At 44.4% G+C, this 27,956-nt stretch overlaps 1 protein-coding gene across 3 annotated transcripts; it reads left to right on the top strand.

The window, feature by feature from the left end:
- The first annotated feature begins 46 nt into the window (after nt 1-46).
- FOXG1 (forkhead box G1) lies at nt 47-22,267 on the top strand. Of its 3 annotated transcripts, none has more exons than XR_015729220.1 (4): nt 47-63; nt 8,660-8,871; nt 20,731-20,849; nt 22,056-22,267. XR_015729220.1 is itself a non-coding variant. In XM_060687449.2 (4 exons), the coding sequence occupies exon 1, from the start codon at nt 1,280-1,282 to the stop codon at nt 2,711-2,713; it is 1,434 nt and encodes a 477-aa protein (XP_060543432.1). In that variant the 5' UTR covers nt 139-1,279; the 3' UTR covers nt 2,714-8,284; nt 8,660-8,871; nt 20,731-20,849; nt 22,056-22,267. The 3 variants fall into 3 exon arrangements, 1 of the variants encoding a protein (XP_060543432.1); XM_060687449.2 differs by lacking the exon at nt 47-63 and adding an exon at nt 139-8,284; XR_015729219.1 differs by lacking the exon at nt 47-63 and adding an exon at nt 8,306-8,452.
- Nucleotides 22,268-27,956: the final 5,689 nt, after the last annotated feature.

Raw genomic sequence — 27,956 nt, 5'->3', positions numbered from 1 at the left:
AAGCCCGCCAGCCCCGAGTCCACGCCCGCCGACCCAGGACAGACACCCTCCCTCTTCCGGCAGGTGAGGCGCGTCGCAAGCAGAAGGGAGGCTGGTCGGTTTCTCCCCCCCCCCCCTCGGCCGCTTTTCTTTCAAGAAGCCAGCCAACGAGCGGCCGCGGGAGCCGAGGCGGGAGAGGCCGCGGAAGTTGGGCCTCGGCGAGACGGCGCGGCTGGTTCTGCAAAGTAGTGCCTTTCTTTCTTTTCTTTCTTTTTTTTTTTTTCTCCTACTCCTCAGCCTCCATTTCCTCTACCCTCCTCTCGGCCACCGCCTCCCCGCCCCACCCCCACCCCCCCCGCCCGGCAGCAAAAAAAAAAAAAACGGGGTTTACACCCACAAGTAGAAACAGGAGACGTGTATATGGGCGTTTCAAGACATACATCCGTGCCTCCAGCCATACCCTATATACATATATAGATATAGATATATGGTTTTCACTGGAGAGTGGCATGATGGGGGGGGGGTGTTGAGGGGAGTCGCCAGGAAAGAGAAAAGAAGGAAGAGGCGGGTATAAGGTAACCTGCCGCGGTGATGCGCCTCTCCCATTGGTATCCTTACGCCCTCCGGTAGGGCTGTCGAAAGGAAGGAGGTCGACGAAAAAGCGAAGGGGAAGAGGCGGAGAAAAGCCGGCGCTGATTGGGCGTCCGGAAGAGAGACGTCCCTGCACGCCGGGCTCTTTGATTGGACGGCTGGTGAGAAAGGTTAAACCAAAATTTTTTTTACAGCCCTAGTGTGTGTCTGTAGCTCGGAAATTAATTGTAGCTAAAGCCGTCTCTGCTGCTCTCAGCCTCAGCCCGGCAGCTGATTTTTCTCCCCCCCTCCCTTGCTCGGGTGGAATAGGGGGGTTCCAGGCACCATGAAGTAGTTTGGACAGAAGGACTTGGGGCGCCTTTTTTTTTTTTTGGAAGGGGGGGCGCAGTCATATTTTCGTGCCCTTTGGGGGAAAAAAAACCCTTTTTGAACCATTTGGCAACCCCCCCTTTCCTCAGCCCCCCCCTCCCGTGGCTTTGGCTCCGGCTCCCTTGCTAGGAGCCAGTTGGTCTTTTCCATCCCCTGCACGGGCGCTCCCGGTCCTTGCTACATGCCTTGCAAAGCTCTGGAGCTGGTGGGTGTGCAAGTGCCCAGCCGCTCCCGCCGCCTCACTGCCGCCCGGCGCTTCGCCCTCCAGGACGGACCTCGCCGCGCCCGTTGCCTCGCCTTCCTCCCGGCTCTGCGACTTTCCCCTCCTGCCTAGAGTGTGATGTTGGACATGGGCGATAGGAAAGAAGTGAAAATGCTGCCCAAGTCGTCCTTCAGCATCAATAGCCTGGTGCCCGAAGCCGTCCAGAGCGACAACAACCACAGCCACCAGCAGCACCATCCTCACCACCACAATAACCATCACCCGCACCACCACCACCACCACCACCACCATCACCACCACCACCCAACCCAGACGCCGCAGCCTCAGAGAGCCACCCCAGCGGAGGACGACGAGGAGGAAGAAAAGAGCCAGCTTCTGCTGCAGCCCCCCGGGGTGGGGGCGGCCGCGGCCGCCGGGGCGCCGGCCCCCTCGGGCCCCCTGGAGGTAGTAGCCAAAGGGGACCTCTTGGCCGGCAAAGGGGAAGCCGGCTCAGCCGCCGAGCTGGACGACAAGGAGAAAGGGCCGTCCGAGGAGAAGAAAGGGGTGCCGGAAGGGGCCAAGGAAGGGGCCGATGGCGGCGGCGGCAAGGAGGGCGAGAAGAAGAACGGCAAGTACGAGAAGCCGCCCTTCAGCTACAACGCGCTGATCATGATGGCCATCCGTCAGAGCCCCGAGAAGCGCCTCACCCTCAACGGCATCTACGAGTTCATCATGAAAAACTTTCCCTACTACCGGGAGAACAAGCAGGGCTGGCAGAACTCCATCCGCCACAACCTGTCGCTCAATAAGTGCTTCGTCAAAGTGCCGCGGCACTACGACGACCCGGGCAAAGGCAACTACTGGATGTTGGACCCGTCCAGCGACGACGTCTTCATCGGGGGCACCACCGGCAAGCTCCGGCGACGCTCCACCACCTCCCGGGCCAAGCTGGCCTTCAAGCGGGGCGCCCGCCTGACCTCCACCGGCCTGACCTTCATGGACCGGGCGGGCTCCTTGTACTGGCCCATGTCTCCCTTCCTGTCCCTGCATCATCCGCGGGCCAGCAGTACGCTGAGCTACAACGGGAGCACGTCGGCTTACCCCAGCCACCCCATGCCCTACAGCTCAGTCCTGACCCAGAACTCCTTGGGGAACAACCACTCCTTCTCCGCCTCCAACGGCCTGAGCGTGGACAGGCTGGTCAACGGCGAGCTGCCCTACGCCACTCACCATCTCACGGCGGCGGCCCTGGCCGCCTCGGTGCCCTGCGGCTTGTCGGTGCCGTGCTCGGGCACCTACTCCCTCAACCCCTGCTCGGTCAACCTCCTGGCGGCCGGCCAGACCAGTTACTTTTTCCCCCACGTCCCTCACCCTTCCATGACTTCGCAGAGCAGCTCTTCCATGACGGGCCGGGCCGCCTCTTCCTCCACTTCGCCTCAGGCGCCCTCCACGCTCCCGTGCGAGTCCTTAAGACCCTCCTTGCCGAGTTTCACCACAGGATTGTCGGGGGGACTTTCTGATTATTTCACACATCAAAATCAGGGGTCTTCCTCCAACCCGTTAATACATTAACCTCCAGGGGAGCCAAGACTGTAAGTGAACATTTTACACACCTTTGCGTTGTAAATGATAGTGAAAGGAGAGCGAGAGAGAGAGAGAGAGAGCGCGCGAGCGAGCGAGAAAGAGCACGAGAGCGAGACTATAAAAAGAACAAAACAGAAAGGAAAACAAAACAAAAAACAAAAACTCACCCAGGAAAAAAAAAGAGTCCAGGTATTTTTTATTAAGTTTTCCCCTCTTCCCCCATTTTCTGTACGTTTGTTCATTTTTTAAAAGGGTTGTTTATGATTCCAGACCAGGGAGGCGAGTCAGCAAGATGGGAAGAATACCTCGTATAGACAATGCATTTGGGAAAAAGGAAGGGAGTATTAATATTAAAATCTCATAAGGATGTATATCTGAAATGCTTTTGGCCATTTTGATTCCGGTAAGAAATGCCGGGCTGCTAGATTTTCCATGTTTGCAGTATTATAAGTTACCATGAATATGTTGCTGGGTGCAGATCGTGGGAATAAAAATACAAAATGGATAAATCCCATGATGCAAATGGTCATTTGTATAAGATGCAAAGCAATTTGGCAGAGAAGTTCAAGAATTACGTTTTAACCATGGATTCTTTTGTCCTCCACTTTTTTTTTTAAAAAAAGAGCTATTTCCCCTCTTTATTTTTTTTCCTCCTTTTTGTTTACTTTTAGACCAAAGATTGGGTTTTTAGAAAATGCACTCAGTATGCGAAATGTTTTCTTTTCTTTAAAATATGGAATATCATACATCAGAATGATATAATTTCAGTTTTGCAGCACTGCCCATTTCAGTGAATCCGAGGGGACAGAAAATCATGAATTGCCTTCAGTTTGTGTTGTGTATATTTAGATGTATGTGGTCACTAACAGGTCACCTTTATTTTTTTTAAATGTAGTGAAATGTTAATACCTATTGTACTTATAGGTAAACCTTGCAAATATGTAACTTGTGTTGCGCAAATGCCGCATAAATTTGAGTGATTGTTAATGTCGTCTTAAAAAAAAAAACTTGATTGTGATACTGTGGTCATATGCCCGTGTTTGTCACTTACAAAAAAAATGTTTACTATGAACACACAGAAATAAAAAAATAGGCTAAATTCATATATATTCCATAATGCTTTTGTCTCTTTTATCCAGGCGTTTTAATACCCAAAAGGCTTTTAAAACTGTAAAAAAAAAACAAAAAAAAACTAAAGCTGAAACCTTAGGGCCGAATTTCTCTCCAGCCCCTGCTGCTTTTGCAGTATTGGCCAAAGAACCAATGGCTCCAGGCAGAATTTCCAGGCAGGAAAGAAATACAGCATGCCTCGTCTTTTTCTGCTTGCAAGTTATAAATCAGTAAAATGCTGCTAAGTTTTCAATGAAAAACAGTTTGCAGGCGCAGCCACAAAACCGCGGCGTTTTGTGCTATCGTGAGGTTGGCGTTTTCGTTGGGCTGCCTGGCAAAGCTCCTGGCTTTAACTACAAGCAGTTTTCCTTGCAAGGGCTAGCCGTGTGGAGGTGACATTAAGGACCATTTGAACGCCAGCCGAGCTGCTGTCGTTCAAAGCCTCCAGCATTTGAGCCGCGCTTACTGCGGAGGTAAACCTCGTTGACTTTAACGAGACCTTGCAATCCTAGCCTTGCCCATAAATAAAGCCATCTGAACTCGGCAGGGCCTAGCTGCTTAGGTCTGGGCTCTCTCTTGAGCTTTTGGATGCGAAGCAAACCTCCTGGCCCTTTGTGAGTGTAAAGGTGTGAACTGGATGAATGTTGTGTCTGTACAGTTATAGACATAAGCAGTTCTTGTTATTCCGTTTCTAAATTCTAAAAGACATGTATATTTGGTGCCATTTTTAAAAAGTCTTCTAGATGTATGCTTTTTTGGAGGGGATATTTTCTTTCTTTCTTTCTTTCTTTCTTTCTTTCTTTCTTTCTTTCTTTCCTTCCTTCCTTCCTTCCTTCCTTCCTTCATCTTTTCCTTCTTTTTCTTTCTCTCTCTCTCTCCCACCCTCCCTCTCTTTCTTTAGAGAACGATGTACAAAGATTTGTTAGAAAAAAAGGGGGAGGGGAGGAAAGCTATGTTGAAATGATGTCACAGACTCTGCAGAACTGAACGTTTAAGTCCTTACGAATGACATCAATTTCTGCGATGAAAGGGGCAGACTTCAGCTTCTTCAGAGCTCTTAAACCCAAACGCAATTGCTGGTTGGAAAAGACTGGGGGAAATGCTGCTTTTGAGAGTTTGTTTTGTGGCCACACGAGCAAAGAGGGGTAAATAAACATCCGGTTTTAGGGACAATTTCGGGAAGGAGGGCAATCGTTCTTGCAAATCACTGCAGAATTTGTGCAAGGGCTTCTTCCCCCCACCCCCCACCCCCGGCTAATTGGATCCCGCAGAGAGTCCGCGGAGAACAAGTTCTTCATTTGTTGCAATTGTGTAGTCCGCAAAATGTCCCGGGTTAAAGCAATAAACGGGCTCCCTTCTCACCACGGGGGAAGAAAAATAATCTCTTTCCTGGAGATGCTATCGCCAAATGCTTTAAAAAGGAGACTTCCACCCGCCCAGGAAAAAAAAGGAGGGAGAGAGAAAGGCCCGCCACAAAAGGAACAGAAGTTCGGCTAGGCTGAGTGATAAGAGCAAATGCAGGAAGATTGATATCATCATTAAGAAGCGAAAAGGTGGCGTTGAGGGACCTTGAGAATTCGAAGTTCTTATCATAATAAATCGGGAAGAAAAGAGAGATGGAGGCAGCTGAGAAGATCCGAAGTTTTCTTAACTTTGTCAAGAAGATGAGCCGACTTACACAATAGCAACCATTGTAAAAGTCAATATCCAGTTCTCTTGCAACCGCTGTTAGAACTAGGTTAGGTTAGTTTTGCAAAGCTAGAAAATCTAATGAGCATCTTGATTTTTTTTTTTTAAGGAAAGAAAGAATCGATCAAACAAACAAAACAAAACTAAAAATATAAAGTGCTTCTGGTATTTTTTTTTCCCCTATAGACTTCATAGTCTACAGATTTTATATCTAACATCTGTAGAACTATCTGGGTCTATATCTGAACCTATATTCCAAGATAGAGTCCTCGCCTGACATCACTTTTGCTGAAGCCAAACGAATCAGCAAGAAGGGTCTGGTGGGGTCCAGTTGACAAAGTACCTGGTGTGTTGTTATCTAACTCTTGTGGGAAACCCAACAGCAAGGATTAATCCTGCTATTTCATAGTGCTTTTTTTGGGGGTGGGGGTAGAGATATAATGGGTGTGCTCCAAATCGTATGTGTGAATATGTGAGTACAGACATAGGTCTGGAAAGGGTGGGGGGACGTGGTATGTAGAAGCCAGATTGGTTCAATAATTGCAAGCCTAATCAAAGACATAGGAGGGGGGAATCCCCCCGTTGGTTAATAAGCATTAATTAGGTAAACTTGGTGGATAATCATGGCTGAGAAAAAGGTGGGGCGATGGTGGGTTTCTCCGCACGCATTTCATCTTGAAGGTGTAAACAGGCGCTTGTTGTTCAAATGCCGCTTTCTGAAACGGGTTGATGTGGATTAAATCATTCGGGTGTCATTTCTTTTTCTTCTTCCTTTTTTAAAAAAACATTCTCGTAGGATGCGGGGCGGGTATCCCGGCCGAGGAGAAGGAGTCCTAACTGTTGCATCGACCTATCTCATTATTATTTCTATTGTAGTTGCAAAGTACTTTTTCAAATGCCGTCGAGGGAGGGAGAGAAGGAAGGAAGGAAGGAAGGAAGGAAGGAAGGAAGGAAGGAAGGAAGGAAGGAAGGAAGGAAGGAAGGAAGGAAGGAAGGAAGGAAGGAGCTAGATAACTAGGCTGTGTCTTTTCTGTATTGGTTGTGAAAACAATCAGCTTCCTCTCCCCAAACTCTTTTCACAAACTTTCTCTTATATCATCTATCTACCTTCAACTCTCAACCAAACTACTAAACCTTTTCTTTTTCTCTAGAGATGACTCACGCGCTCTTTATATAATAAAAGATTCAGATTCTGGATTTTCTGAATAAATGCTACCAATATATCCCTTAAATATCTCCCCGTGTAATTACATCCACTATAATTTGTTACTACTATGGCCATGGCATGCAGATAACCTATTAGATGTACCTTTTTAAAGTGGTCTCCTTGTTCTCTCCCCCGCCATTCGAATATTTAAATTGTTTGGGTTAAATTTAAAACTGTTTGGAAGTTACTAGTCAGTAACTAGTCAGCCTGTCACAAGAAATGGTACATTTGTAGCTTCTCTCCATCATAAATGATGTGGCGATATTTTGAAAGAGTGGGTCATTAAGAAGTTGATTTTTAAAGTATGATTAGAGTATAAGTCAACATGATTCTTAGAGTAAGGCCATTAGATTTAGCAGAGTTTACTCTCTAGTAAACGAGTATAGAGCTAAGGGCAGGAGAAATCGTGCTTTCAGGAAAAAAAGGGAATTGTTTTTTAGAGGGTGGGGTGCTGTTAAACTCAACTGGTAGAAAGGCTGGGTGGTTTGGCCTTTCCAGTCTTAAAAAGCGGGGTGCTTGTCTGGGACTTGATCTTTTGGTATCCTTTGAAATAATAAGGGTGCTTAGTTAAATCTGGGAACCTTAAGCTGTCAAACAATTTAACCCCTCCAAAGACCCCTCCCCCCAAAGCTTTATTTTAAAATGAGAACTGGGTGCTTTTGTTCAATCCCCAGGGCACTGTTTTAGGCTGCCTAAGTTTTCTTTCTTTCTTTCTTCTTCTTTTTTTCTTCCCGTGATTTTTATTGCTAGGTCTGGATAAATTGAACCCATTTCTCCATCCTGTGGGACTTACCTGGCCTTGTCCTCTAAATCCTGAAGAAGTTTTTGGGCCTTCAGTTCTACCTCCAGCCTCATCAGTTTTATTATTTGAACCAGACCAGAACACCTAGCATTCTCTCTCCCACCTCACCTCACCCCCCCTCCCCGTTTTATTTTTGTGGGTTTTTTTTTTTTTGATGAACTTCTCATCTTCATAGACTTATTTGCATATGAATGCATGCTCTTTCTTTCTCCCCCCCCCACCCCGCATACTTTTGCAAATAGATGGTCCTGGGCAAATCTCTCTTCCGTCCTTGAAGCCAGATCAGCCTTGGGGAAGGTGACTTGGAGGAAAGAAAAGGAGCGAGGCGGAGAAATGACAAAGCTGATCCCACCAGCTAGGCTCCCGCAAGGAGGCCCACTCAGTTCAGTGGTCCTTGGTGGCAGTGGGGAGGTGGAGGTGTGTGGGGGGGAGAGAGGGTTAGCTCAGGACTTGCGCAGGATGACTTGGCGCTCGCTTTGTGTTCTGGATCTCTGCTTCGGAAAGTGGGGGAGCTCTGGGTTAGCGAAAGGTGAAGGTGAAGATCAGGAGACGTTCATAGGTCCGCCTGACTGCGCCTTACGGCTCTTTTGGACGGCTTGGGGGTGACCCTGCCCGGAGGGCGGTGGCGTTCCTGCGATTTTCTATCTCAACGGAAGGGGGAAAAAACCCCCAAACCTGCCGGCAAAGAGAAGGGGGACCCTCCAGGAAGGCGAAACCAAATCCTGCTGGAAGATCGCAGCAAGGTGGCTGGGTAGGTGAACTTTAAATTACTACCCGTCTTCTCCCCAGGGCGACGGGGAAAATGATCAGTGGGTGGCTTCCGTCTTACAGGTCCTATCGCCCCCTCCCTCCCCCCCCAAACGCTCACACAGACTCCCAAATCAACTCTCGCTGCGCCCTCCTCCCCTGCCAGCGAAAGGTTAAAACCTGCCTTCGATCCGCAAGCTTGATGGGGACCTGCCCTTGAAGCGTTTGCAATTCTCCATCCTCTCCTCCCCCTCCTCTTATTATTATTGTTATTATTATTATCCGCCCCCATCTCCCCCCCTCCTCTTTTAATCGTTCTTTTCTCTTCCTTGCTTAAGGATCGGGCTAATGCTTACAACTGTTTCTCCCCTTGACCTAGATCTATCCCAACTCCCAAGGAAACGGAAGACTCGAAAGAATTTCAGCATGCCAAATAGGCAAGAGAGCCAAGGGGGACCCAAAAGCCGAGACATCTTTTGTTTGCCTTGTGAAGCGGCTGGGAAGAATGACCTGTGGCGCAAAGAAACAGCCGGGACCAGAAGACACCAGCCGGCTTCAAGCGTTTCGGTCTTTTCACCTCTTTCCAAGCGGGTGAGTGTCGATCGTGGGTTTGTTTTTGTTGTTGTTGGTTTTTTTTTAGTCCTGCTTTCCAGAATTTTACACAGTGCTAATTTATTGGTTCTTCCGTTGGTAGTAAATCTCTTCTTTCCTCTTCTCTTGCTTGATGCATAGGGGGAAAAAAAAATGCAGGACTGAAGACAACATTTTTCTAAAATCTGTTTTGTTTTTAAAGGAAAAGGGACTTTCAACTTCTATTCTGTCAAATTTGTTTAGATAAATGCATTGAAGAAATCTGAATTTGAGCAAAATAAGCACTTTCAGGCCAGTTTAAGGCATTGGCCAAGAAGTTGTAGTAACAAATTGAAAGGGGGGAGGGGGAGGAGGGATTCTATATGGCGAATCCTCCCTGTAATAAGGGTTACACATCTACATTTCTCCTTTTGTTATTTTAACGAATTTTGCACTACTCAAAATACTTTAGAACCTCCCTTTCTGTCTTCAGAAGTGTTAGAATGCAAAATGAAAAGGAAATCCTATTTTCAGATATTATGTACATGTTTTGAGGGCTGAAGAATTGTTTTAAAAATCCTTTGAAATACCTCTGATTTCCGAGCGGAGTGCATTTACTTAAGAAAATCTAAGCAAATTCAGGAAAGGTGGAGAAAGGTAGAATCTTATTTCAAGAATAAGAAAACTAGCCAGTAATTTAACAGAATTTTGATTTTTTTTAAAGATTGGTGTATGTTTTAACCAGTAAAAAGTCAGTTGAAATTTCAATCTTATTCCTGCTTACCTGAATATGTATACTTAATGAGGGAACAAAAGCGGCCCATTGATTAGATAGCAACCTGTATTTTCTTGAGAAAAATCCCTTGGTTTTAGTAGAAAACATTTCATAGTAAAGGCACCAAATTATTGACTGGAAAGTTCCAGGGGCTGATATGCTACTTGTTCTAATATACCCTGAACTCCGTTGCTTGGATTTGACTTTTGAATAGTGAATGCATTAGTAGTTCTTCCGCATGTAGATGCATCTATGCTTAAGGGTGAGTTCTCTGAAATTTATTATTTCTACTTGGGACTGGGGCTTAGACTGCAACCCTGCATATTTTTTCAGGGAATGAAGATTATTCTATTTGTGATACAATATTGAGGATTATATTAAAAGAGATACAAGTCATGGTATAATAAAGGAAGGACTATACTTGCATTGTGGGTTGTGAAGTATTATCCATCTACATTTACAATCATGTCTGGCTATTTAAAAAAAAATCAAAATACCAAATAATGATTATATATTATACACACATATATATGTGGTTTATTTTTTGTTTTATTAATCACTGCTATCCTCCTTCCCCAGTTAGTCAGTACGGGGAATAAGGAAGCTAGCTGTACTCCGCTCCGCAAATTGTGTGTTGTTTTTTAAAATTCCCTTGCTCTTGCAAATTTGAAATCTCAGGAAAATAATTAATTGTTAATATCCCAATTTGAGTTACTCAAACGCAGTAAAAGGTAACACGTTTGCTGAATGCAATCTGAGCCAGCGGTAATGAGGTGCTGAGAGATTCATCGGGCCTTGCAGGGAATAGATAGAGGCTGAACCTTTAGCGTGGAAAAAAAAAATCTCTAGAAAGGGTGGAAGAAATAAATACTCAGGGTGTTGTTTTTTTCCCCCCTTCGCTCCTTTCTTCTCTCTCCGCGTCTAAGATAACTGTTATTCCCTCCATTTTACAATAATAACAACTGCCCGCACTGCTTCTTAGAATGAACGGCAGCCTGCCGTGATTCGCAGGTTTCTCTCTTCAAGCCAGCCGCGATCCTCCGTGCATTTGCCTGGAGACAGACGTGGTTGAACTCAATGGGTCTGCTTTCTAAGGAGCGCTGTGTGTGCCGCCACGCCGTGCGCGCGCGTGTGATCCCGCCGACGAGCGGCGCGGTGCTGCCGTTTTCTAAATCGCAAGACGAGGGCGCTCTTGTCAAGCGCAAGAGACCACGGCGCCATTTTTTTCCCCTTGGGGGTGGGGGGTGGGGGGGGAGGAATACCTAATATCCAAGCAGTAAAGCTCAATTTTTGAGGTGCAGACAATTTGAGTACTATAAAGACATGGGTATATAAAATTCCTTTCTCCCTCATTTTTTTTTTTTACCTTTACGCATTGTGCGTTATAGGTTTACTACCAGCGCTTCCTTTTCCAGGCCGAAAAAATCTAGTCACAGGTATTCCCCCCTCCCCTCCCTAAAATGCTTCCCACAAGAAAATTCAGTGGGTTGCCCCAGAAGTAATCTTTCTAAGAAGAAACCCATTGGCAGGAATGGCACAAGTTAGACAGGCGTCATTGTCAGGGGCTTATCTTTAAGCAGGACGTCGCCTGGATCCAACCTCTGTTCTCAGGAGTCAGACCCATAGAAAGCCTGGTCTCCCCGGAGATCCCTCCGTAAGACGGTGCCGACTTCCGCGCCCTCCCACAAGCAAAGGCGACCTTAAAAAGCGTGGTGGGAGGTTTGTGTTGCGTTGCCATGGCAGCAAAAGGGAGAACAGGTTGCATAAACCAAGGCAACCGCTACTGCCCAGCTTCCGGCAGGCCGAAACAGGGACAATAATGGAAGGCAGGCCCGAGGGAGCAGGGCACAAGCTCCGAGAAGGGCAGAGAAACGGAAAGAAGGAAAGAAATTAATAATAAAACCGAGTGGTTAGCCTATAAGGCAGGGACCCAAAGGAGGCAGCCAAGTCATGTCAACCCTCTTCCTGTCACCCTAACGCCCTTTTGCTAACTCAGCAGGAGTTTGGAAAGCTTTTTGAAATTCCACCTCTTCCTCTCTTTGTAAATTTGGCTGACAAATACATTTTCAGCTCAGTTATTAGGATGTTTCACTTGATCCGAGGGATCTCAGCATTTGAGAGTTATCACCTGATAGGTAGCAATCTCTCACTTCCACCCGAATTCCATCAATCAAATAGTCGAGCAAACAATAGTCGTTCGAATGTTTTGGCGGGATGATGCCCGTTGTTCGGAAAGGTAACAGGAAGGCTTAGTTTAGGGAACCAACGCAAAGTGCTCTCTCTCCCTCTCTCCTTCCTTCCTTCCTTCCTTCCTTCCTTCCTTCCTTCCTTCCTTCCTTCCTTCCTTCCTTCCTTCCTTCCTTCCTTCCTCCCTCCCTCCCTCCCTCCCTCCCTCCCTTCCTTCTTTCCTTCTTCAATGTTAAACTAAATTATTATGCTTAATTTAAAGATGTTGGCATAATTCTCTCTCTTTCTCTCTTTCTCTCTCCCTCTTTCTCTCCTTCCTTCCTTCCTTCCTTCCTTCCTTCCTTCCTTCCTTCCTTCCCTCTTTCCTTCCTTCCTTCCTTCCCTCTTTCCTTCCTTTCCTCCTCCTTCAATGTTAAACTAAGTTATTATTTAATTTAAAGATGTTGGCATAACTCTCTCACTCTCACTCTCTGTTTCTCGTTCAGTAGATCAATTAATCCAGTATTTTTCTGCCAAATGAAATTGATTGTTTGAATCTAGTGAGAATTTGGCGGGTTTAAATAAATAGGGACTTGGATGATGGGAAGAAAAAATTTTTTTTGCCTCGCTTTGTTTGGCCTCTTCCCTTTTTTCCGATCAGATCAAAGAAAAAAGCCTTCAGTGATTCTCTCAACTTTTTCAGGAATTCGCTGTTTTTGCGGAATTCGGGATAAGGTGTAAGCAAAAAGGATCCCAAGGTGCCATTTGAGTGATCATTCAAGTCAGTTTCCAGCGTGAAATTTGTACGAAAAACAATGCTGGGAAGAGGAGATAATTAGCAATGTTTTGGAGGATGAAATAAAAAAAAGTGGACTTTTGGAAAAGTAGGAAATTATGTTCCCCTTTCTCTCTTTTTCAGCATTACGGCATTGGTTGTTTCAGAACAACCTCTCTTTAAAGTTAGCTGTACTTACTTTATTTAAAAGTAGATCGAACGGGTAGGGTTGCACGTGGGGGAGGAAATGAGAATTGAAACGGGGAAAGGGAATTGAATAAAATCTGTTTGGCTTTAAATGGGAATGATTAGGGCTGCTTAAAGTAGCGTCCTCGATGGTTTTGTATTAATACTGCAAGGAAGGGGATGTGGAAACCAGTTTCCACCAAAAATCAGTATGTCTTTCCCATCGCATAATTTAAGGTTTGGGGACGGAAGAAGAAGAGAAAGAAATAAACCTTATTATAAACGGCCGCATCTCTTTTCCAAGATGCATTTCTTGCAAAAGGGTTTCAAAAAAATCTTTTCGATTTATCCCACGTTGTTTCTTTTGGTGCGATAGAAATTCGCCTTCCTGTCGTGGGGACGGAAGGGAAATTTCTCTGTGTTTGCGTCTTGCGTTTGTCAGTAAACCAGGCAGGTGAAAAGAAAAAGCACCTCGCCTTTCTCTCTCTCTTCTCCGCCCACCCCCACCCGTCCCGCTCCCGTGGCTGCCCCCATCCTAATAATTACAGATCAGTCATCCCGGTAGGTTGAACTGGGGAGACAAAAAAATCGATCGCCCGCCACAGAATAAGAACTGGCTACCCTCCTGATCGATCCGGAGAGTTCACGTGCGGGATTTATGCACTTCATTTCAATGGCTGCAACGAACCTGGGATGAGCCCGCGCCTGGAAAAAATAGGCCCGGCCCAGCTGTTCTTCGCAGCTCAGCGGATGATGGGCCTTACTTACAAGCAGCCCTTGCTGACTGCGGACTTCCAGCATTTCATCTGAATGGGGGAGGGGGGAGAGAACCCCGTTCCTCACGGCACTTTTGCATTTGTTTATGTTTTCCTTCTAATTTAAGAAAGATAACCTTAATTGCTGAGAACTTTAAACAAAGAAACAAACAACAAAAAAAGCCCCCACCTCACCCCACCTTCCCAATCCGAGCAGATAAATTCAAGGGGCGCTATAAGAGTTCCTGGCTCTATTATTTCTCTGTATCAACCCGCATTCGAGATATTAGAAGACCAAGCTTCAAGCTTGCAGCGCAGCGACGAAGCCGGTTCCTCTCCTTCCTTATCGTTGTTGTGGGGAAGTGATAAAGCCTGCTTTTATGGCTGGATAACGTTATAATCCAGGAGGGAGAAAAAAAATAAGGCAGAAAACCATATATATATTGTACTTGCTCGCTCGCTCGTTCTGTTTTCAGACGTGCGCGAGTCTCCAGCAACACAACCCTGGAGTCGAAGCCTTTCGTTTTACACAGCAATCAGCTTCCCTTCAGAAAAAGGGGAAGGAAAGCGTCGGGATCACAAACTTTCTTGAATGGTGCAGTTGTTGTTTGCCCCCCCCTCCCCAGGGCAATTTTTCTGTACTTCTTTCCCAGTTAGAACAGGCGTTCAGAGAGAGAGAGAGAGAGGGAGGGAGGGAGGGAGGGAGGGAGGGAGAGAGAGAGAGCGAGAGAGAGCGAGAGAGAGCGAGAGAGAGAAAATCCCAGGTTTGCCGGCTTCTAACAGTCCTTTTGTTCCTAGGGTTGGAGGGTTTTTTTTTTGGTGGAAGAAAGGCGAGGAGTAGAGGCTGGAAAAAGCACCGCCAAGCCTCAATGCACGGAGCCGGTCGATCTTACACAGGCTTTCTCTGCATAAATCCCTCCGGCTTCGAATCGGGCTTGTGGCGGTGGGAAGCGGTATACCCTACGGACTTGCAGAGTTTCCCGTGCCTTCGAGTCTCTTTGGGGTTCCTTTGCAACTACCGTAGCAAAGATTTGCATTGAGGGAAAAAAAAAAATTGGCCCGACAACACAGCTGTTTCGCATGTGGATTCTCGGAACCCTCCGTATGGAGGAGCTGAGATTGGACGGGGTGGGGGGTGGGGGGGTGAGGGAACGACAGGTAATCCTCACCCCTCCTCTTGTGCTCTTGTGTAATAGTTTAAACCGGTGGATCTATGGATAGGTTTATTAGTTGGGTAAGTTCCTCAATGTTCTTGTATGAGCCCAAGGTTGCAGAAGTTGGAAAAAGGAAAGTTTGTTTGGGGTCCAGCCAAGAAGTGTCAAAAACTGTTTCTGAAAAGTCTTGCAATCCCTAAGTCATTTCTATTGGAAATCCCTGGTAGGATTCTCCCAGGGGAAATGGAAAATCATTTTGGGACACAGATGTTTGGAAAGAACTTCCCTAGAAGTTCTGGAGGGTTTCCATAGGAGTAAACCTGAAAATGTTTTCTCCTAGCCCTGAATGCAACTTCTAAAGTTTTAAGGATCTGAGTTAGAGAAATTAAAAACAAAACAAAGTATTGGGAAATAGAGCCAGATGATGATCCCAACTTCATAACGCTATTCAATACGAGTTAATAATTTATTTTAAAATCGTAAAAAAAAAAAAAAAAAAAAAGATGGTAGCACATCACGGGAAGAGTAGAGGGCGGCGTCTGCTTGGATCCTATCTGGCTCTCTTTTCTGTGAATGAACTCGAAAACATTCGACAGGTCGTGAATAATCGTTTTAATGAGTGTGTAAAGCATGCGACGGGGTGCACGGAGCTGTCGGGTTAAACAAACAACTTGTATCCTGACGAAATCCGATTGTTAAAGTGCAAAGTGGTGTCAGTCCAATTTGCATCCTATCCCTAAAAACCACAGATCTAACTCACAGGAGTCCAATTTTCTCCATTATAGAAAATAACAATATTTTCCGAACGTTAAGTGTGATCTTCTTTAATGTTGATGAACACACAGAAACCAAACCAAACCAAACTAAAAAGCCTTGGAAAGGGCGTAGGTTTCTCTGCGTTACTTATTGGCGCGTTTTCCTAACTGTATGTATGTGTTTAAACCCGGTCCCAAAACGTGCCTCGTAGGAAGGGAGGTTTGTATTAATATTATGGACACGAGCTCCAAACTGAAGGTTTATATGGACCCTTACTTGGAAATTATTTGCCATATTGAGCGCAGTGGGTTTTATTTTCAAGTTAACAGGTAGCTGGTCCTACCGAAAATGTGCCTTACCGCCTGAAGGAGGTATATACTTTAAAAAAAAAATTAATAACGTTGTGAGTATTTTGTATATGGGAAGACATAGTCATTTGACTTTGCAGCGAGTTTGTGCACAGTTTGGGGGATTGGATGTATTTGACAGTTTTAAGCTAGAATTCTAAACACCCCTAAACATTGTCAGCCAGGGAGCAAGAGGTTCCTTACTTAGGTAGGGGTATACTTGAAGCCACCATAGGTATGCTGAATGTGAGGAGAAAGGCAATGCGCTGATTATTATCAACTAAAGGTTTAGAAAATCGTTGCAGACTTTGAGAGTCTCAGAACTTTTCATCAGCGAAGAGAATTTAAAATGGGGAGAGGGAGAGAGAGAGACAGATGGGAGGGGGAAGGAAAAATGTGGCTAGTGTTTAGCGCAGGTCTTTATCAAGTTGCAGTCTTAGATGGATGTTTAAAAGATCTGCCGACAAACAGTTCAGCCTTATCAAGGGCAGAAGTGATGTCAGGTTGCAGCCTCCCCTCAAGCTCCCCCTCCCCTTTCTGTAAAGAAGAAAGAAGCAACCAGTAAGTGTTCTCCTGTTTTCGTAACTCTCAGGTTCAGCAGTTAAAAATCAAAATTGTTTCCATCTGTTGCCAGAAATATAAATCTGTTAGTTAGGGCAAACAAAATATCACCCAGCTAAGTTTTGTATATGAGGAAAACTGGGAGATAATTTAAGACGCTGCCATGAAAGGAGTGGATCTCACAGCCGAATTGAATTGGGCTGTTATTTTGGAAGCGTTTATTTCATGTTCTACTTTCCAGCAGAGAATATTCTTTGCATTTTCCCCAGATTTCTTGTTTTTGGAAAGGAGATTAAATAGTAGAGGTAAAGTTGAACTTGCAGTGTTTGTGCTACTCCTTGATCCTCTCCCTCCAACCACCCACCCCAATCTAAATCAATAATTGAACTGGCTGGCATTTTTTTTTAAAAAATCGTGAAGATGAAAATATAAAGTAAAAAAAGAAAACATTTAAAAGTCCTTTAAAAGAGGACTCCCCCCACCACCCAAGGAAATGCATTTAAAACGGAAGTGTTCTTAAATGTTTCAGTAAGAAAAAGGCTGATGGGAAAATAGCCTTGAGATCCCACAGCATTCCTAGCATCTCTTCAAGTTTTATCTGTTGCTTTTGAATAGCCCAGAATGTGGCATTTCACTTTATTCACTAGTTAAGAAGCTTTGCGAGAATTTGCAGTTGGTAAAAGAGGAGAAGAATGGTTTCTCAGGTCTACTGATATGTAAAAGATGTGGGGTGGAAAAGAAATATTCTTTGCTCCCATTTTCTATCATCATCATCATCATCATCATCATCATCATCATCATCATCATCATCATCATCACCATCATCATCTCAGCGCCATCATCAACGACGATTTACAGGAAAGGTAGAAAATAAGACAGAACTAAATTCCAAATCCCAAATGAAATCCTCAATCCAGAACACGCAACATACACCTTGGGTTCGTGGACATAACCAGGACCTCTTCCCCAATGTGTGCATTATAAGATGACCTGTCAGGGAGATTCTGAAAGGGAAGCCCTTCTTACTCTGGAGCGAATGGTGGGTGAATCAGGATCATTCATCATATTTCAGCCCTTACTGGACAAAATGCGGAAGAAAAAGTACCATGCACTGAACCCAACCTTTTCTGGTAGATGGAGATGAAACAAATATAAAGAGACGGTGAAGGTAAGAGTGAGGATGATGATGGTAACTTTGCCTATGATGGGCTGCTTATTAGTCCCTGATACCAGGATCCAAAGAGCCCTTTTCATGCTAGAGATCTAGCCGCATGTATATCGAGTGTGACTTCCTGGCTACAATATCAACTCAACAGTGTCTGGAAAACTGTACCAAACAAGACAACTTCCAGGTTTGGGGGGGGGGGAAGGCAGGGCACCCCGAACTTAAAATTGTATTTGTCGCCCCCCCCAAAAAAATCTTTTTATTTTATCCACACTTAATAATGGGTTAGACAGTTCTCCCTTCCCTACATGTGGGCTGAATGGCACATTGTGTCAGGATTCTCTTTAACATCACGGGTGGGTAGTGTCTTTTTTGTTGTTGTCGTCGTTATGGGCCAAAGATGGTAGATATCGCTAATTGGCTCCGAAGCACAAAATGTTCTTGGCCATCACGCCCGAAGTCTTGATTTCAGAAGATGGTTAAAAAAAAAGAAAAGGAGGAAAACTTTGAAAAGGAAGGGTTGTCCCGTGCCAGCCCTTCCTCATTTCCCCCCAAAGGTGTAAAAATGTGCAGCTTTCGAGGAGAACTGGAAAGGGGGGTGGGTGGGAAAGAAAGGAAAGCTTGGGCTGTCGGAAAGAGGTCGCCTTTTTAGGTCTCCATCCTTGTTGGCAGAGCCGTCTCCTTACCGCCCAACACTTCATCCTCAAGCCCGTGGGATAAAATAAGGCCGCGAGGCCATCAACAGCAGTATACCAGGCCTCCAACCGTTCCCGAGTTCCTTGCCAGCTCTCAAGAGGGCATTCATTTTAGTTGACTGCCAATGTATTTTAGCTGAGGTCGTGTTAGGGGGGAAAGCAGGGCGTTTGGTGCGCTGCAAAACAAAACGGCGAGTCCAGACTGTTGTACCCTATCAAAGGACGCAACACAACCAAACAAACCAGCCTTTTCTCGGGTTTACTTTTCCTCTGCCCTCCCACCCCCCCCAGCTCAGCCGCACTTCTGGGGTGCTTCCGGGGATTGCCAGACAATTTCGCTGGCCGGGGGGGAAGGGGGAGGGCACCCCGACCTCTATTCGAATGGTGGATTACTACCACTACTCCAGGTTGTATTTCTCCTCCACCGCAACCCCGTTCCTTTTACCCAAGGCATAATAGGAAAGAGCAGTCCTCCTTCCTTAACATGTGGCGCCTTGCAAAAGAATCCCCCTTTACGTTGGGTAGGTGCGGGCCATTTTTTACTTCTTTGGGCTGGTTGACAAGCAAGCTTAGTGGACATCTATGGGTCTAGTTTCCAAAATTTAGTCAATCTGGTGGAAGTAAGTCGTACTTACTTGTAAATCGTGGTACATATTTTAAGGAACCAAATCCCTCCCATCTCCATCCGGTGCGCCAAATCTATCCCTGAGCGGGGTGCCTAAATCGCGATAGATACGGCTGGGTTTTTTTTTTTTCCTTTGGAAAAATACAGGCTTCAAACTTTATTCCTTCCAAAGAGAATTTGTATTTAGTTAAAAAGCATTTCCCAGATTCCTTCCGTGCTATTCAGTGCGATTCCTACTCATTCTAAGCCTATTACCTACGAAGGGTTCGCAGACACTTCTGAAATAGGATTGAAAACCCTCGAAAGGAAGAAAAAAAAAAAACACGGATGAGAAGGAAAGTAGAATTTCGGCATTTAAAGACAAGAATATTTTCAAGTGTCTCTCCCCCCCCCCAGAGGGAAAAAACAAACACCTATGGCTTGTCCCCGGCCCCCACTTGTCCACCAGTGACCCTGTCCCAAAATCTTAGAGCCACCGCCTTTCCTAGGGTTTGGCCATGTCCAGCGAGTGGAGCCAGCAGCCGACGGCCCATTCCCAAACTCTGGTCAGTAACCGATAAATCTGTCCCTCTCCTCCCATTCCATAAACTTTCCCTTCATGGATTGAAAATATTTCGTGCCACGATTGATGATTTAGCAGGGTTTACACATTGAACGAGGGAGCGCTGGATTAATTTAGTCTGTCGGTATGTGCGCCCGCACTCTCTCTGTGTGTGTGTGTGTGTGTGTGTGTGTGTGTGTGTGTGAGAGAGAGAGAGAGAGAGAGAGAGAGAGAGAGAGAGAGAGAGAGAGAGAGAGAGAGACGGCGCGCGCCCCGTTTGCAAACTGCCTTGCAAGGCAAGGTAATGCGATCTCGGCACCGCTAGCAGAGGCAAGGCTGCTGAGCGCGCTCTGCTTTTTGGAACAGAACGAGGCACAGCCGGGAGGGGGGACCTTCTGCCTAATCGATCTCTATTGAAACAGAACACAAATCTCAGCTAAAATTCCGCGGGCGGGCGCGTTTCGGTCCAGAGCGCTGTGTGGATGGATGAGTGTATTGGAAATCCGAACCCAATATTTACTGGTCAAAACTAAGACTGCTCTCCTCTGCCCAATTCAATGGAATATTTATGTGTGTGTGTGCGCGCGCGCACGCGTGTGTGAGGAGGGTTTTGGACACAGTCTTGATTTATTTATTTGGGGGGGGGGGAAAGTGGGCTTCATAAACTGGTCCAGGTTGTTTTGTTTTGTTTTGTTTTGTTTTGTTTTGGCAAGATTGTAGAGGCGGTTCACTCTTTCCCTCTTCCAGTCTAAGGCAGAGAGAGAGGGAGAATGGCTGCTACCCCAAAGGCGATAACTATTCAGATTTTATCCCAAAGGTGCTTTTCCAAGAGGCAACTGGACTTTTTGCCCCATGCAAAAGCACCTTTGTGACAACCATGACCTGGATGGCTGAGAATCTCTGTAGATATTCAGGTTTTACTTTTGGGTGGCTATGAATGAAATGGAGCTTTTTATAATGGGGGAAAAAAAAACATGGTAAATTTTTCTGATGTTTTCTGGAGCAGTAGTAGGTAATACTGTGGTCCTAATTGTACCTTTGAGAAATCACTCATTTGAAAAAACTTTTAATAAAATTTTATGAGAGAGAGAGAGTGGGGGAAAACAGAGAGGGAGAGAGATTGCTGGTTTGGATCTACATTTTATCAATAGCTGAGTATCTGAGCAGTATGTAAAGGATATATGTAACAGAAGTACTTCAAATAAATAGGGTACCACATATTTGCAAATTCTGTATTCCCAGAGCAAAGGTTCCATTGGCCAAAAGTTACTTCTATTTAAAAAGTAATGCTTAAAAAAGTTTGATCAGGGGACGTTTTAATAATCTTCAAACCCCGTTGAAGATCAATCTAAAAAAAAACAACACTATTTCTTGAACAGGTGGTGAAAAATCATCTGTGTTTAGCACCACAATGCGAGGACCAGGAGGCAATTCTCCCAGCACAACTATCTAGAGGCTCCTTTCCCCAGAAGTGCCACATTGCGCTTACTTTGGCTGGGTAAGTATAGGATTTCAGTTTCTGCAATGCTTCAACAGCAATAACCAAGTATTTTGCTGGCTGAGACTTAAACCACCTTCAGTTTGAACTGGCTAGAAATTAAAAAAAAAAAAAGTGATTTCTCACAAAGACCAACAGGGCGCAAGACTATTAAAAGTAGCTTCATTAACACTGTTCACAGGACCATAAAAAATAGGAGTGGAGGAAGGCAGATTGAATGCTATGCCGGCCACTTTTTAAAAGCACTCCAGGAATTTGTAGGTGCACTTGGAAAGATGTTTTTAAGGTCCTGTCCAAACGGCTCACTTTGTCTTGGGAAAAATTGAGACTTTCTGAGGAAGAAAGAAAAACCAACATTCATCCTTAGACCTACCGTAATAGTTCTATAACTGACAAAGACAAAAATTATGCAAGCTTGTGAGTTAAGGAAGAATATTTGTTTAGCAATTTGTCCTCCCTTTCATTTAAAAATTCAAGGCAAGCACAAAGAGTACTTCCTCCTCCAATTTCTCCCAACAGCAACTATCCTGGGAACCTGATTGGACTGAGAGAGAAAGATTGGCCCAGAGATAACCAGGGGGCTTCCTTAGTTGTTGGTGGACTAGAATATAAGGTGTGTGGACAGAGGTTTCCCCTAAAAACTCACCTGGGTATCACCTTTTGGACTATTCTTCAGTGATTCCAATAAAAGCATTGCCAGCTATGGATTTTGGATTCAAACCCAGCAGTTGGCTCATTTATTGGTTTCCTCCCACTGCTATTCAGATTCCGCACAAGATGTTCTGAGCATGTATGAGTTGAAATCTGCTTTGATCTCCTCGCTTGTGGGCTCCCAGCTAAGTATGTGCAATCTACCCTCGCCTTTCCTGAACAGGAAAAATGAAGTCCTCAGTGGTGGCCCGAAAACCTTTAAATAAGTGAAGTCAAGACATCTGAGGGAGAAGAACATAATACGGAAGACTGGGGGTGCGAATTTGCTGACAGATCCCTGGGTGGTGTCTCTTTTCCTTGAGATTTTTTCTTTATCTGTTGCTATTGCTGCTGCTGTTTTTATGATGGTTACACATCATGTTTTCATTTGTGGGGCCAAGCAGGTCCCCTTCCCCCTCCCCTGCATGTGCACACACACTTACTTGTTCTTCCAAAGCAGATGCAGAGGAAAGTCATATACATAGATTACCAACCTCTCCTTTTTGCTTCTTTCAGATAATTCGAAGGATGGAGCACCAGTGCTGCAGGGCAGAGACCCACAACCTGAAGTGTCCGCACGGGGCCTCCTCAGTGGAGGGAAAAAAAAAGTGGCTTGAAAAGGGTGGGAGATTGAGATAAGAGCCACACACACAAGGGAAAACTGTTGGCTTCGGGGATAGGGTGGAAGAAACTGAAACAGTGTAAATGAAATAATATTCTGGCCTTTGGATGGTGTGTCATGACTTTTTCTGTGCACATTGTTAAGGTTACAGAGGAACAGTAGCTAAAGAATGTTGAGTACATTTTGTGACTGAACAGACCAAGGAGTCAGAGGAGATGTGGGCCAAAAATGGACTAAGTTATTTGTCTGTTACTCAGGAACTATCCTTGAGACCCTCTGCCTAGAACAGCCTACAGGAGATCTATGACCACTGCTTTATTCATTCAAATTTCTTATTTTCCACAGAGCCTCAGCATCTACTCTTACAAGAGCCAACCATTCTTGACTGCCTTTTTCCAGTTCACACTGGAGGTCACTTCAGACAAGCTTCTGGAATGTCTTCTTGCTTCATTCATCCAGGCAGAACTTCGGGTCAGAATCCCAAGGTTCCAGTCATCAGAAGAAGCAGGAGGACATGGCAGAGCTCATGTCCCATAGGTGGAAGTCAGGGTAGTCAGATATCTTGTAATCTGAAAGGATGTGTGTGTGTGTGTGTTCCCTCAGTCCATTGTTCTCATGTCTACAATGACACTCAAGTCCCCTATTGATCTGACAGCTTGCAAGACCACAAAAGCTACCAGATTAGGACTTCAGGACAAGAATCTAGATCTGTCCACAGGAAAGGGAGATTAACGAGATAATATTTTACATTACTTAGCTGTGCCATTTTCCCTTGATAGTATCAACTCCGCACACTTTGTGGACTAAGTGCTTTTTTTTTTTTGAACGAAGGCCTTGGGTAGGAAGTTCAGACTGATGGATCCACAATTTAAGCAACTTTGGATTTGCTTCCAGCATCATACTTGCACTTACCTGTTCAAGCACAAGTGATAGGATAAGATATGAAAAGAAAAGATGGGAGTGGATTCCCAAGTAGGGGAATAGGTTTCAGGTAGAAAAGAAAAGAAAATTTTCATTCAGGTGTTATTTCGTGCTCCTATTCATCCTGGAAGCAGAAGGTGAGAATAAGCTAAAACTCCTTTGACTATTTGATCTGAACACAACTTTCTTTTTATAGTATGTTAACATGCCATTTAACCATTGTGGTGATGATAAAATAAATCTTCTCTTTATTGGTGTTAAATTAGCACAGCAGTGGTTAGATCAAAAATCTTCAACAGTCAAACTCCTTCCTCCATCTGTAGCACCAAGTGTCACAAACTATTCTTGCACTCCAGAAATATATTATCTCATTTTGCTGTAAGAAAAATCTCCAAACCAGCCCAGTTACCTTCTTGATCTCTTGGGAGAGCCATTTTAGAATCAGAAGAGACAATAAATCCAACTAGAAGCTGCATCTCTAGATCAAGCTTCCAGTTACTGATTCCGTATGTTTCATTCATTTATTTTATTTTTTTTTAAAAAAAGCTTTGGGATGTTACAGGAAATACCTCTCTGCGGTTCCTTCCATCCCCATCTTTGGTCATTCTTGCTTGATGATGGATTTGATTTATGCAACACATTTCTGTCTCTGATTCTAAAGTTGCAAATTCTAGTCACATTTTCCTGGGAATATATCTTCTCCAAGGTTCATTAGGACTCACAACTTCATCTTTCATACAAAAAATGCTCCAATCCCTTAAAGAAACTGCTCCAAAATGATTGTCCCAAAATGATTGTCCCAAATGATTCCAATAGAAAACCAGTACAATAATTTAAGAACATTTACGGTACTTATCTATTTAGGCCATTTCCTTGCATTTTACCCAGTCACCCAGTCAGTGGTAGAGTAATATAAAGCCTCTATGCATTGCTAACATGCCTTCACAGAAGTGGCTGGCTGATGCTGCAAAATGTTGCACTGGTCTTCATCTTCCTCAAATATATATATGGTATAGCCTCATGCTACTGCTTTCACCTCACCTGCAACTGACAGCTGAGGTAACTTTTCTGGGTTCCAAATCTAAGTTCCAATCAGTGTTTTTGCTGTTCTCCCTGTATGATTTTTGCCATGGGCACAATCTGACATGATTCATTGGTTATATATGGTTACTAATCAGGGATAAAGCACTTGAGATCCTATGGGCCACATGAGGAATCCTTGGTTGTTGGAAATGGTCTTTCCTTATCAGTTTTGCCTCTTCTGCAGGAGAACCGAGATAACAGGGAGAGGAAGAGGGAGAGGGAAAGGGAGGGAGGGAGGGAGGGAGAGAGGGGGGGGGGAGAGAGAGAGCATGTAAAGTTGAAGTACTTCTCATAACATTTGCAAATTTCTATAAACAAAGGTTTAGTGATTATTAAAAAATGTGCTATGCTTGTGCTGGTTGATTGAAACCAGGAAACAGGGCTGGTGTTTTTTGATTCTGTCACCTTCAAATACCTTACAGATTTTCTGCTTCTGTCAACAAAGGGTTTCACATAGCCATAATGTTTACTGTTTTTATTACAGGAAGAGGCGGAGGAGGCAGTATCATTTTGCCTACTTCAGTCTGATTCCATGGCCGTCTATGGGCTATTTATTTCTGGTTGCTGCCATTTGCAAAGACAGATCTGGACTTGTTGCCAGCACTGTCATTCCTTTGTAATGCTAGCTGAGGTCTGAGCTTACTTGTTCTTGACTGCTCTTTCCCTTCTGTGTCTGTTCAGCTGGGCTATCTTTGGACAGTCCTTAGTGCACTTTCAGAAAAGCTAGATCTGTGTTCAGAAATAGCTCAGCTTATAGCTACAGGCATGGAACACTTCTGAGCCTGAAACCTGTTATCTGAGCAATGGAGGAGGTAGCTGAATTTGCAAGTGCCCACCCAAACACCCACCCCATGTTAGGAAAACATTTTGCCTTCCAATAGGCAGGGGAAATAATTGGTGGTTTTGTCCTGAAGTACCCAGTAAGAGTAGCATCAGTTGTTGGTTGCATTATCCACTTCCCAGGACTGAGAGAGGTAGACTAGAAATGGCTAGTTGGGGCAGGAAATTTTAGGTTGGCTTAAGAGCAATGGAAAATGTCTGAAAATGGCTACCTGTAACAGTATACCATATTTCCCTGAAAATAAGACCCTGTCTTATATATTTTTTAAAATCCCCAAATAAGCGCTTGGCCTTATTTTCGGGGAACACTTGTTATTTTGGAGCACATGGAGCAAGATGGGGATCCTCTTGCCATCTTAACTGATTTCCAGCTCTGTCTCCCTAACCCTAACCAGAGGAAATGGCGGGGACCGGCTGTGCATGTGGTTAAATATTTCCAGGGAGGGTTTATTTTCGGGGGAGGGCTTATTTTTAGGGGGAGGACTTATTATCCAGGGAGGTCTTATTTTTGGGGAAACACAGTAGTTTAGCACTGGTCACTGATTAGGATAAAAAAAAAAACAAAGTTCTTTGGTTCTTGCAGGACTAATATAATGATTTGCAGTGATAGTAATAAGAGCCAGTTTGGTGTAGTGGTTAAGGTACCCCACCAGAAATGAAGCTCTACTCCTACCTTAGTCACAAAGCCAACTGGGTAACCTTCAGCCAGTCATTCTCTCTCAGCCCTGAGAAGCATGGAATGGCAAGCCACTTCTTAAATCTTGTCAAGAAAAACTGCAGAGACTTGTCCAGGGTTGCCATAAATCGCCAAGAATCAAGATTGAGTTGAAGGTGCACACATATATGCACACATGTGTACATGCACTTGCATGCGCGCACATATGCTGGTAATAATAGGGTGTCCTGTCTTTTCTTTACATTTGGGATAGGGAGAAGAATGTACGGTCTCCTTTGATGGTGATCATAGGAAAAGATACAACCAACGATGTGTGTTTGCCAGTTCACATAATAAGATACAGGGCACCTGGGTTTCTATCAACAATGGATAAAGGCAGGATTTGTCATATGAATGTAACTCCCCCCTAAAGAAGAGTGAAAATGAAGCAAAGTTTACTTACTCTGGCCTTTCAGGGAGGAAAAAAAGTCTTTATTTTCCAGCAGTTGATCAGTTTAAGTCTTTTAAAAGTGTGGGCCCGGAACAAGACAAGGCCAGCATTGTGAATCAAGGCTAAATGATAGGATCGCTTGAGCGTTCTGATGTGAATGTAAAAAGCAAGTAAGGAAATGGCCTAAATCAAAATAAAGCAACTTGTTCTCAAACCAGGCTAAAATGTGCAGAGAGGATGCTGGCATTGTGAAAGGAACACTTTCTACAAGGCCCACAGGATATTAGAACTCTGGACATTTAAAAGAAAAGAATTGGACCTTATGCAAGCTGAAAAGCAACCACAGTCCCATTCTTTTATTCATTAAAATGGCTTCTCTTTTTCAGTTTTCCCATGAGCCTGGAAAAACACACACAAAATAAAATAGTGCTACTCTTTTAAGAAGTGTGTTGACTTTAATGAGTTGACTTTTTAAAGCAGTGGCACATTTTTCCAGGCCTATTTGAAAAAATGACTGTTTTAAGGAAGAGAGGAAAGGAGATACTGTTGTGCAACTGATATCCAAAGCGTCATAACACATAGACAAATATTAGACAATAGATAGAGATAGATAGATAGATAGATAGATAGATAGATAGATAGATAATAGATAGAATTCTTTTATTATTAGTCATATTTCTATGCCACCCACTCTCCGAGGACTCTAGGCGGCTTACACCAAAGACAGTATACTAAATAGCATATTGCCCCCAACAATCTGGGTCTTCATTTTACCCACCTCGGAAGGATGGAAGGCTGAGTCAACCTTGAGCCGGTGAGATTTGATCCGCTGATCTAACAGTCAGCTGAAGTAGCTGCAGTACTGCACTCTAACCACTGCGCCACCTCAGCTCTTTATTGGCCAAGTGTGATTGGACACACAAGGAGTTTGACTTTGGTGGATATGCTCTCAGTGTACATAAAAGAAAAGATACATTTGTCAAGAATCATAAGGTACAGCACTTAATGATAATCACAGGGTACAAATAAGCAATCGAATCATATTAGGAAACAATCAATATAAATCGTAAGGATACCAGCAACAAGTTACAGTCATACAGTCATAAGTGGGAGAGATGGGTGATAGGAACGATGAAAAGATTAATAGTAATGCAGACTTAGTGAATAGTTTGACAGATAGAGATGATCAGTTGTTGCAAACAGAATATGAGGCAAGCCAATAATTGAGGACAACTACTAAAAAGCTCAGTTAGATTCATGCAGCTCATACAAATACAAATTTAGCATCTCTAGGTTGACTTAATTTCCTAATAAATTGTTGGGTTTGATTTTCAAAGGCTTCATGAAGCACCCAAAAAGGGGTGGGCTTAGGATCTTGCAATTGTGCCCACTGTCTTGACTTTTTTGAACTTTTTTAAATATGTGCCCCTCCTTCCAGCTAGTCCACAACAAAGCTTTTGTGCTCTTCTTTCTGACTATTCTGCCACAGAACATGGGAGTCCCATAAAACTGTTTCCTTAATAGTCATGGATAGACTCATCTTCTCTGAAATGAGAAGTAATTTACTTCTACTTAAATTGAAGGGCTGTAGCTTAATGGGTTTTGAAATATGGAAATTGGAGAATATATACATTAACTGAACTTCTCCCTTAACACTTCAGTAGTGACAGTTTTTTTTTTTTTTTTACTTGCAATAGATTTAATGTTGCATTCTTAGCATAGAGATGGATTTGGGGGAAAGCATTTCCCTGCGTTGCTGTGTTGTGGGCGGTCCCATTGCACATCTTCCTGACTATAGTGGACTAAACTTCTTAGCTAAGAGACACAAAACAGTCAGCAAGAGAA

The sequence above is a fragment of the Pantherophis guttatus genome, chromosome 1, assembly GCF_059756535.1.
Source record: "Pantherophis guttatus breed Tessera chromosome 1, ASM5975653v1, whole genome shotgun sequence".
In the NCBI taxonomy this organism is placed as follows: domain Eukaryota; kingdom Metazoa; phylum Chordata; class Lepidosauria; order Squamata; family Colubridae; genus Pantherophis; species Pantherophis guttatus.
This window is presented reverse-complemented; position numbering and strand designations above follow the sequence as displayed.